Source organism: Haliotis rufescens, unplaced genomic scaffold (genome assembly GCF_023055435.1).
Source record: "Haliotis rufescens isolate VD_foot unplaced genomic scaffold, xgHalRufe1.0.p SCAF_1, whole genome shotgun sequence".
NCBI classification, from domain to species: domain Eukaryota; kingdom Metazoa; phylum Mollusca; class Gastropoda; order Lepetellida; family Haliotidae; genus Haliotis; species Haliotis rufescens.
In genome coordinates, this window is record NW_025963779.1 from 88,284,647 (window position 1) to 88,296,688 (window position 12,042).

Here is a 12,042-nt window from a genome sequence, read left to right on the forward strand (position 1 = left end):
TAACGAAAAACAAGCCAGCACCGGGTTCGTTATTCAAAGGCTGTATATTAAACTACAGTATTGTGGTCAAATACACTGAAACTCATTTAATATATGACAGCAGGTTCGTCTTACATCATCATCCAAAAGCTGTTTAGTTATTCAGTACTTTTGAATAACGAAAAACAAACCAGCACCGGGTTCGTTATTCAGACTTGGTATAACAAATATAAGATACCGTATTTCCAGTGGGTTCGTTATTCGTTATTCGTTTTACGACAGTAATGTGGTCAAATACACTGAAACTCATTTAATATATGACAGTAGATTCGTCTTACATCGTCCAAACGATGTTAAGTTTTTCAGTACTTTTGAATAACGAAAAATTAAACTGCAGCATTTTAGTTTTCAGTTCATGTCCAACAAATTGACAAATGTGAGGTAGTCTAATTTATGTTCAAGCAGTTTTTAGGTTACACACAACAAAATGTTTTCCCATAGACTTCTATAGTAACGTTATATTTTTTTAAAATAACTAAGCATTCAACAGCTATTACCTGTACGTGTGTGCACAGTTTGGCCTTAGAGCAGCAATAAAAAAAATTAAAAAATGACTAGTTTAGCCAGCTCCTTTTCCGAGTACCGGAAGCTAAACACACCACCCCCCATTTCGCACCAAATGTCACCTACTTGAAAATAGCTGAGGTCACATTCAGCATAAGTCATCATGTTAAAAAAGACAGTACTAAATATAGAAAAACATGGTCAGTTTTAATAACTGGATGGATGTACATTTGAAAGACATAAAAATCTTACAGAATATCCTCCAATCACAGCCTGCAGATATCTCTCGATCTGCACTGAAGGCTCCCTACGAAAACCGCACTGTCCAAACTGGTTTTGATTTGGTGTAGTAGAACCTGTAGTTACTAACTGCTGTCCAGCAACTGGAATCTAAACAGCACCACTCATATTTTGTCAAAACACTTTTCAGTCGGATTCTTTCCGGTGAATAATAACGAACTAAAAGGGGATAGATCAAACTGTATTCAATTTATTTATAGGAAAGGGTTACAATACTACTTACACTCTTGTATGATAATTTTCATTAATGTTGTGAGTTACCCAGACAGTATTTTCTATAAAAAGTCGTTCGTCAGACAGCAGTTATGCTCATTCTATAGGTAAATTTGGTGTGGACAGAAAGTTATATACGTCACAATGCAAAACTGATCCATCTGACTGCTATAATGCTAAATGGCAATGTATCTATACAAACAATGTACACTTGTGTTTACTGAAGTATTGATCTCTACTGAACTATAATCTAGGTTTACTGCACTATGCAGGTGGTTGTCTAGAACTGTGCAAACAAACGTGAGGTTAACGTGTCACCTATATGATGAATACAATCATGGGATCCATTCCAGGTCGTAGTCAACGATCAAAGTTACAAACCCAAACAAATCTAATGTCATAGTATCAGACATTCGGAGAGAAGTAAGACATCTTACTGCAGTTGTGTGATATGTCATCACCATTTACTGACCAGTCATGTAATTCATGAAAACATAGATACATTGTAAGACTGTTCTATAGTGGGTGATGATGGACACTGACCAGAAACGTTTTTTCTGTGGGAACGGATATAGGTTGTGTGGTTGAAGATACAGTGGCATGGTCTTCGAACAGAGGCCACACTCGTTATACAATTTAATTTTGCTATATTTGTTAATTTGTCCTAAAATACAGTCAATATTTAATGAGGGCTACTTCTGCAAAGGTTTTCCCACAGTTTAAGTCTTTATTGTAAATAAGTACATAAATAAAAACAGTAGCAGATTCTTGTTCATTTATTTATATATTTTCTTGGACATAAACTGAATAACGAACCCCGATGCTGGTTAGTTTTTCGTTATTCAAAAGTACTGAATAACCAAACAGCTTTTAGATGATGATGTAAGACGAACCTGCTGTCATATATTAAATGAGTTTCAGTGTATTTGACCACATTACTGTAGTTTAATATACAGCCTTTGAATAACGAACCCGGTGCTGGCTTGTTTTTCGTTATTCGAAAAACGAATAACGAATAACGAACCCACTGCTAACTTCAGGCCCCTGTTACTTTACATCTTTATTATTTTTGAAATGATTTTCTTTTTCATTTAATCATATTTGTTATTTCATTTTTAGGGTGACTGCGAACAGTCTTTCACGTCATAACATGAACTGACCAGACAAATGTATATGACATATTTAAGAAAATATATTGTTCGTCAGTCTTTTTACAGTTGCTTTTCATGATTGTTATCTTACACCTCTGGAGTTATTAAAGGCAACGGGGACAGACGATAGCTTCATTTTCGTAATTCAGTGATGTGCAAATGATAATGTCATTACATTCACAAATTAAGTTAACTCTTTTCTTACACATCTTTGGGTGAGAAACCCATTAGAGATATCAAACATACGTGTGACATCGAATTTCACGATCCTACAATTATTAATCAACGATCCTCCTCCTCTGGAAATCCCGCGTACTGTTCAGGGTTAGAAAGTAACAGTTTTCGTCTACTAGTCCTTATTAGGATAACATATAGCAAAACCCCTAAAAGGGCACATTTATGCATATACTATCCTACAATCAACGATCCTCCTCCTCTGGAAATCCCGCGTACTGTTCAGGGTTAGAAAGTAACAGTTTTCGTCAGCTAGTCCTTATAATGATAACATATAGCAAAAACCCTAAAAAGGGCACATTTCTACCAGTCCTTATGGTACCTTTACCATTCGGCAGTTTGGCAAGGACTATAGGACTAGTGCCAATTTCTAACGCTGACTGTTGTCAGTGAACACGCTATTTTGTAAAAGTCGGTCACCGTTGGTGATGTCATACTGAAGTAAACATTGTTGTACATATTTGGTAATGTCTTTGAAGTGTAAACTTTCAACTTGGCACCCAGCGTGTTCTTTGGTTTTGTCTAGTTTGCATTTTCATCATCGCCTTGATAATCCACAGATATGACGGAAACCTTTTTGTGTAGGGTCACATTATTTATGAGTAGTAAGCAGCACATAGGATGACGTCACTTATGACACTGGTGTTATGTATTAATGCGCTTCTGCAATCATGAGAATAGACAAAATGCATCGGTTCGATGCTAAAAAGGTGCGATTTTAGGGTGTGTAAGAAACAGATTACTGCACTCGTGCCTGTCAGATACCATTGATCTTACAACTCGTTGTTACAAGGCGTATCAAACTCGCTTTCGGTCGATATATACGTTTTGAAACAACTTGTTGTAAGATCAATGGTATCTGACAGGCACTCGTGTAGTACTAGTAATCTCCATGGGTATGCGTACAGTAAACAAGAAGTTATCTTTTACTTGTGTGTATTGTTGGGTATGGTGACACGCAATCAGTAGAATGCTGGGGATTTATTCAGGGTAGTAGACTTAGAGCACAACCATCGAGCTACGAGAAATTTTGATAAACTGTGCCGAGTGAAGGATTTGGTTGGTTGGTTGGTTGTTAAACGCCACACTGCAATAATTCAGCTATATGGCGGCGATCTGCAAATAATCGAGTCTGGACCAGACAATCCAGGGATTGATATCATGAGCATTGATCCACGCAATTGGGATCGATGATATGTATCAACCAAGTCAGCGAGCCTGACCACCCGAACCCGTCAGTCGCCTCTTACGACAAGCGCCGAGTGAAGGACTGATGTAATCGCTGATCCTTGGCGAGTGAACTAGAACGTTCATTCCCGAGAGATAGATTATACTACATTGTAAGAGTGTAGGATGGTAGGCTATATTACCGCGGTAGTTAATTTATAATGGACCGTTATGGCGCACGCTTACTAACCTATTAAGTATGTCATACGCCAAATGTTTCTTGTTCTTTGTTCAACTTTTATGATACATCAAATAGGATTGATCGATGCAAAGTGACCTGTCATTAGCGACTCAAGGGCGGGCAACGTGTGGAATGGCTTTTTTGTGGTGTGATAGGTGTGGGTTATGTTGTTTACATTACTTCCTGTTTTGGATTATGCATACTGAGTATGCATACGATCTAGGCTGGGTCAAGGGACTTCCTCTAAACAAATGGGTTTTTTTTCTAACCAATTTTGAATGGACGTAGGGATAATTCCACTTCAAAGACATTCCAGAAACTATCATAAAAAGTTGACGTGTACTGGTATACTTACGAGTAGCCGTGACATACTGCAACGAGTCCTGTATTCGATCAAGCGATGAAATCTCATGCTTAGATTTGCATAAGTAAACAGTCGGCAGGTGGTTTGGATTACGAGATCTACGATAATATAGAGCTGTCTTACGTGCATTCATCTATATTAATTATTATTTTCATTGTCTCCGAGTCCGTTATCTGTTACTGATATTACGGGGGTTTGCTGGAGATAAATTGCATAAGGACGTTTTCATGACTATCAAATATTGAAATTACATGCTCTTGTATATCTTTACCAAGTTTGAAAAATAGCCGTAGGATAATGACAATCAATGTCAAGATCCTAGATAATGAACCGATATGAAACCCTGCCGATAATGCTGCATGAGACATGATCCTTCATGGTTTTAATATAAAACTTGTCGTCTGCCAACCGACGCAGATTCCTTAACTCTTGACCATAATGGTATACTGTTACACATATGATACTGTATAGGAAACATACAATTTAGGCGTCACATACTTTTCGGGACATTCTCACAGAAACGTGTCTCTTGTAAAAGCTAGTCACCGCATTCTTCGTTCCAAGAAGGTGTAATTTACCAGCGTCACTTGAAGGGCGGACATGGTCCAAGCTCCACACAGCGATATCCCGTTCGCGGAGCTCTCTATACTACCGAGAGTGTAACGAAGGTGTCACGCGCTGGGAAGGAGCTTGGGACGTAGTCTTTGGAAGGGAGACCACTCTATCTTGCTCATGAACGGGATCTTTTTCCAAACGCGTAATGCATGAGGCGTGACGCCTCTGTTCTGTTCGTTCTTTTCAGAGGTTTTAACTTTATGTTTGTGCGTAACAACAGTGGCATAACTACTACGTGGTAAAAGAAAGCAAGTGCTTACACTTTGAAATTTGAATGTTAACACATATGATTTAGTTTCATTGAGATATTATTGTTAGAAACTGATTATGTTTGGTTGCCATTTTTGTTCTTTGCCGACTCTTTCAGTGTTCTATATTATACGTGTCACAGGTCTTTAGTTTGGACATGCTTGTGCTCGCCTTGTTTTGCGATCTATTAGCACATCTGGTACTCGTGTTTGATCTGCTGTTTGATTATTTACAAATCATTTTATGGTCCTTAAAAAAAGAATACTCTTTCTCCAGCATGTATATTGTCCCCATTTACGCTTTTAGGGCATAAGGTGGAGTTTTTAGGTGGTTTGTTTGTTTGCCGTTTTATGCCGCACTCAGCAAGAGTCCAGCTATATGACGGCGGTCTTTAAATAATCGAGTCTTGACCAGGCAATCCAGTGATTGATATCATGCGCATCAATCCACGCAATTGGGATACGATGACATGCATCAACCAAGTCAGCGAGCCTGAACACCCGATCTCGTTAGTCGCCTCTTACGACAAGCATAGCCGATTTGTATGGCAAACATTGGTTGCTGAAGACCTATCCTACCCCGGATATTCACAGGTCTTTTAAGTGGTATCCTCGGATTACTTAGTAATAACCAAATCTCAACTATAACATTATGTTTACTGACATCAACACATTACCCACGTGAAGAATGTGTCTCCAGCACCCAGTTGCTGGTCGGAAGGGGTTACCAAATTGGGGAAACTGTTTGCCGGCGGTTTGCCGTGTCGGTGGAGGAAGGGAATCTGGTAGCTGAGGGCACTGGTTCCATGAATACGGTTCCTTTGGCCCTAACTTCACCTAGACGGGTGGTAGGATGGGCCCGGACCTATCAATCTGCTGGTCATGCCAAGCCTTTTGCATTACAAATTGCACAAATTGCATTTTGAAATTGTATTTGTCCTTGCATTCTGTACTTGAGGTTTGGTCCTGTTTGTTTATACCAACTCATGCTTTCAAATGTAAATGTTTCAAGTATATAATTTGCCTAGAGCCGTGTGAGTTTGGAGCTTGGATGATGAAACACAATAAACTCAACATGGATTACGAAACCCCCTCAAAGAAACCAAAACTTCCACTTAATAATGATCAACAACCTTCAAAATCTGTAGAATATTGGCCACGATTCCTCGTGATTGAAACAATTGACAAAACACCTCTCAAGCCGAACCCGTTTTCAATATCTAAGGGTGTCCGTGGAACAGCAGGCGAGGGTAAAACATCAAACGGTTTAGATCAGGCTCCATATTAATAGAAACAAGAAGCCACAATCTACAAACCTCATGTCAACTGTTTCGTTTGTCGGCGTTCCAGCTTTGGTCACCGCCTCGCAGGGAAATGTGCTAGTCAGGGATACCTGAAAACCGGTAAAAATTCTCACCCTGAACCAATTAACACATACCTCGTTTCTTTTTCAGCTACAAATGCTACAAAATCAATTAAGGCAGGTTACTGCAATATAGTTGAAATGTGCATTCCCAATCCTCTAAGATGCTTCAAATGCCAAAGTACGGACACGGTGTCAACCATGGACATTGTCTGTTACGTGTGCTCACTGTGGTGAGAAAGATTGTGACAGTGATTTTAAAGGAGTCACTCATCCCACTCAAAGACTGTCTGATGTGGAAACAACAAATGGAAATCAATAAAATCAAAATCACAACAAACATCAATTTTGCTGAGGCAAGAAAACTTGTTCAAACTCCAGAACTAAAAGAAACATGCGTCTATCACTGGAACCCCCTCTGAAACCAAATTAACCACTTCGTCAACAAACTGCCAGACAAACTTGACGTACACGGAAACACTTTATTTACATCAATAGTCCACTCAAACTGCAGAATCCTTCTAACACACCGACTCTACCTCAAGTTCAGTCATCATCGCTATCCCAGGAACAATCCTCCTAACTCAATATTTAACAAATTTGAAGCAAGATTTTAAAAGCAAACCAAGAACAGAACCTTAAAAAAATACCCAAGTGGTAGAGTCTCAAAGGGGTCAAATAATAAAATCTAACTATTAATTAAATGTGGATCCAAATATATATATTGCTGTGCCAGACAACATCCACCCAAGGGTACATGGCTTTTCGTCTGCAAAGAAAGAGCGGGGTAGACCCCCTATCAATCCACCGAAAAGATTCTGCTGCAGCAGTTCCACCTACTTTGAACGTTGCTTTTACTCTGTGCCCACTGTATATTCCGCCTTCATCAGCTCTTCAGCTGTCTGATGTTCAAGCTCTCTCTATGATAAACTCCCCAAACCTTGTGTAACCATGGGTGATCTAAATGACCAAAACCCACAATGGGATGGTACAGACACTAACACAGAGGTGAAATTCAGTAACGACCCGTGCATATTTAATGATGACACTTATCTGGCACCTACTCTTCTCCTCATTTGTCGAAACGAATTTGAATGGTCAGTCGACAATGACCTTTGTGGAAGTGACCATTTCCCAACTATCATTAAAACAATAAACCCATATGATGTTCAACCTTCAACGAGATGGCATTTTACAAGGACTGACTGGCTTTTATTTCAAACATTATATCCACAACTAACTTAAAACCCAAGTGTTTCAGCGAAGTTGCGGATCCTTTTCAGGTGTTTTCTGACGATTTACAGCAAATTGTTGATGAATGTATACCAAGGTCATCTACATATCCACATATACGTAAACTATGGTTTAACGCTGAATGTAAACAAGCTAGCAAGCTCGGAAAAAGGGCAAAGAAATGTTTCCGCCACCACCATAACTTAAAAAAATGTAAAAAAAATAAATCCAATTGCCTGCCGTTCTTTTAAACAAATTATAAATATAAAATAATGATAATAATAATAATAATAATAAAAATAATAATAGTAAAATACACATATATACAAAACTGCCACACAAAGGTTAAAAGGTTCCAACTCCAGCGTTCACCATCTTAAGAAGGGTGACACACTATTAACTGATAAACCAGATATAGCAAATAAACTAGGAGAAGATTTAGCTGGGCATTCTTCATCATCTAATTATGTACCAATATGGAAATGGAATCTGTTTCTACGGATAATTAAGACTTGTTATTTTCTTGTACTGACGTTTTATATTTATCAATGTATATTTAGCATGTCAATTAGAAGTAATTTGTGTGTACAGCCTCTTCGCATATACATGTACATTGAAATGCATGTACTATGGGCCTGTGGCCTTTCAGTACTGAGAATATAAAGATTGAAGATTAAAGATGATTAATATGAAAACTACACCTGACTTGTCACAAGATCAGTAAAACAGTTGCTGTTGGTATCCTGCCACAGCTATTGCAACCGTTAGAAAGGCAAGTTAGTTGTTCACCTGAAAAAAAACATGGGAACATATTGTATAGATTTCTAACATAAACGTTTTCGAACACTTTACTTTGGAATTGAGTATGACGCTTTTTGAAATCTTCGAAGAAAACGCATGCTCGACTGTACCGAAAAAGTAAACACACAAAGGCTGGAGCTGCCGGAATATCAACAAAAAGGAAACGTTTTACTATTGGAAAGTCACCCTTCTTGCCATACAGTCTTTTCGATAGTTTTTATTTGTCTATCTGAAATTGTATGCACGGATCTAAAATACGATAAGTATAATACCCTGTGCCACGTATGACGACACAAGTCACAAGTCACCTTGAAAGGTACTGACACAGAAGTCAATACCTTTCAATCAGTTGTAATAAACAACCTTGATCTTCCATACTGTCTTGTCATTAGTTGCTTACATATCCTGTGAATGCCACGCAAAGATATTTTAATCAGTCAAACTAGGGTGAACGTACAAGCAATAAATATTCGTGTTTGGTTGTTGTTTTTGGGGTGTGGTTGAGCTGGTGCTCAAACATCTTCATGGCGTTTCCTGGGCACGAAAGCTCATCTGAACACCATGCTTGCACGTGTCGACAGAAATACGAATTTGGAACATCACAATTTGCAACCGGCTGATTCTGTGGCCGTTGATTGCCGTTTGTGTGTACTATGAGCCACAAGTTAGCCTGGCCGAGAGTTGATTCTGCACGGTGCGTGGTGAAATAGTTGTAATGCTGTATATAGTACCTGCAAGCACACGTGCGTGTCGCGTTGTATGAATGTAACTATATGTATAAGTCATTTTATCAGTGAAATTTAAACCGTGCATCTAAATTTGACCTCTAGTGACTTTTGACCTTCCACATGACGTTCAATGACAACAAATCACATAACAATCGATGTGAGAATTATTCCTCTGGGGGTATATAGGTGGTATCTCCCCACCGTATTCACGAGGACAATGATCATGTGTAGTTTGAATGTTGAGATCGGCGTATCAAGTATAAATATGACGTTGCTTTGTTCTTTTTAGAATAGATTTATTACCTTACTCAACTGTTGGAGTTTCTTTCAGCTTCATCGATATTTTGCTGTTGGTGCAAAACAATACACTGACCTTCATTAATGTTTTGATTGTTTGATATTCGTGTGGGGCCGTGTGGGGCCTTGTGGGGAGTGAGCTGGGTTATAGTAAAGCTAATTAACATCAGACCTTTACTCTGACACGATACCTGTCTGCGTGAAGATCTGAGGCCACCTCTTGTGGCTCTTATATATATGTTCTGTTACACGTAACAGTTTTGTATATGAAGGCATGCCATAAGAACTCTTCAGTCCTGGAGATTTGTTTCTCAGTGCGAACAATGTTCGGTACTCCGTGTACCTCGGCCACCAAGTCCTTGCCTCTCTTTCTTAGATTATAGCTTGCCACAGTGAGGATCTATGTCTAAAACTGTTTAGAATATGTAGGCTAAGTCATATCCATGTCAATTACTTAATTTCTTTATTGTATGGCATAGTTTTCAATTAGGCCAGTTCAGCATGCACGTTGTGACCGTCACCTTTCCATTCGTCTTCTACATTAGCTTTTGTCGGTTTGTCTAACAAAACGTAGTTTTTTGGAGGTTTCAGTGATATTATTTTTGATATTATGATTGTAAGGTTAGTTAGGTTCATTAATCAGTGTATTTATAAATTTTTGCATTATTTCGGCTTGTAACTAGAAATTCAGGTATCAGGCTGCTCAAATTCATTAATCGAAGCACACGACTGACGTCAACAAGGATTAACTTGCTGTTGTAGTATCCCCTCAGGGTTGAGTCGGTATAGTATAGGTACTGCCAGCCTTCTAGAAACTGTCCGATGTAGACACTTCTCGAACGATCAAGCCTGTCATGTTCCTGTATACAACCAGGGGCAGATAACACTAATTCAAGAACGAAACCACCTGTAAAGCTCAAGTCGCCTCTAGCAAAACTTGCACATAACGGTTCAGCAAAATGTAATTAATTGTTTGATTGGCATTTCTTACAAGTTGACTGTAATGGCCACGTTTCGGTATAGATCCTTGCCAAGTAACGGTATAAGGACCTATAGTGAAACGTCGCTATTACAGTAAAATAAAGAATCTATTCTCCATAAATAATATCATGTTTGTAAAATGTAATGAGAACGATTACAATGTGCTTACAAGGATACTTTGATCGACCGTCCAGTGCCAATCGCTTGTCCAGTTCTACATGTTATAAGTATTGCCCTGTGTAATTTAGAAATTGTCTCGTACAATTATGATACTTATTCATTGCTAGATTGATCTTCATTTTGAGATTTTAAGATAAAAAGGCGAACAATTAATTGATTTAAGAACTTCGTATTGCGAGGACTGATAGTTTGGCCTTGTCGGCTTTCAAGGCAAGAACCTTCTCGAGGGTGTCAATTTGGTGAAGACGTCTTGCACGGCGACAAGGTCTGTTTCATTTGAAAACTTCACAGATCTAAAGACGTTGAGGATGCGGTTCAGTCCTGTATGTGCTGCAGTCTCTCAAACATGTCATCCTGGTGACTCACATACAAAACGACAAAACACACCTCATTGGCAACAATATGAATGTATAATATATGAATACTATCAAAATATGAAAATACAAGAGTAACATAAATTAAAGTATTGCAAATACAGGTACATATGCAATGGATCTTCGAATTTGTTATTTTGGTAGAAGTAGAGACAGATATCCAGAAGAACAGAACTAATTCGTTGTACAGTCCTTCTTCATGTCTGTATACAAACACCATTTTTACAAACAACATTGATGATTACTTTTGATTCCTATTGCATGTTTCAACAAATCTGACAAGTGATGGAAGATAGATATTTTGTAAAGTGTATATGAACGAGATATTTTGTGGCTCCCACTATGAACAGGATCATCTTGCAACAACATACGTGACTGGTGTAACAATGAACACGTGGCCAATACTTATCCAAACTGCATAAGTTTAAGGCATGGATACAATATATCATCAAAAGACACAAATATATTTCTCATGATGCCGCAGTCGTGTCAGTATGTGCTATTGAAGAGTTCTTCAAGCAAACAAAAAGCACTTCCTGTCGATTTCAACTATTATGCTTTGCTTGCGGAATCATCGACATGTGAAATGGAAGCCTCGATTGGTGAAGCATTGTCATAATTTGGGTTGCTCACTCCCGAAACGTCTCCCCCATTTACCGACTTGGAAAAGAAGGCGGACGCTCCCCCGAGTGACACTCCGAATCCACCCCTCGAGGTGGCCTGGGTGTCAGGCACAAGCCCTTGGGTCAAGGTGTCTTTGTATTTGTATCGGCGTCTGTAGTACAGGAAGCCACAGACGGCAGCGGCGATGAGCAGTGCACACACGATAGGGACTGCAATGGCTGCTGCTGGGGGCGCGTTACTGGAGATCTTCTGAGTAACAGGACCGCCCGTGGGACCGGTAGCAGTAGTTGTTGGCAGCACCCCTAGGGAGGGAGGAAACAGGTGAAATAATACAACATATGTAGTCATGCTAAGCCCTGGGGAGGGAGGAAACAGGTGAAATAAC

General features: G+C 39.0%; 1 protein-coding gene across 1 annotated transcript in view; it reads right to left on the reverse strand.

Annotated features, from left to right (window-relative positions):
• The window catches only part of LOC124118905, an 83,363-nt gene that overhangs the window by 33,430 nt on the left and 37,891 nt on the right, over positions 1 to 12,042 (reverse strand). The window contains exons 33-34 of the mRNA XM_046481212.2: positions 11,592 to 11,959; positions 10,226 to 10,358 (exon numbers count right to left, since the gene is read on the reverse strand). Coding sequence (XP_046337168.2) covers positions 10,226 to 10,358; positions 11,592 to 11,959 — 501 coding nt within the window. The remainder of the gene's footprint in view (positions 1 to 10,225; positions 10,359 to 11,591; positions 11,960 to 12,042) is intronic.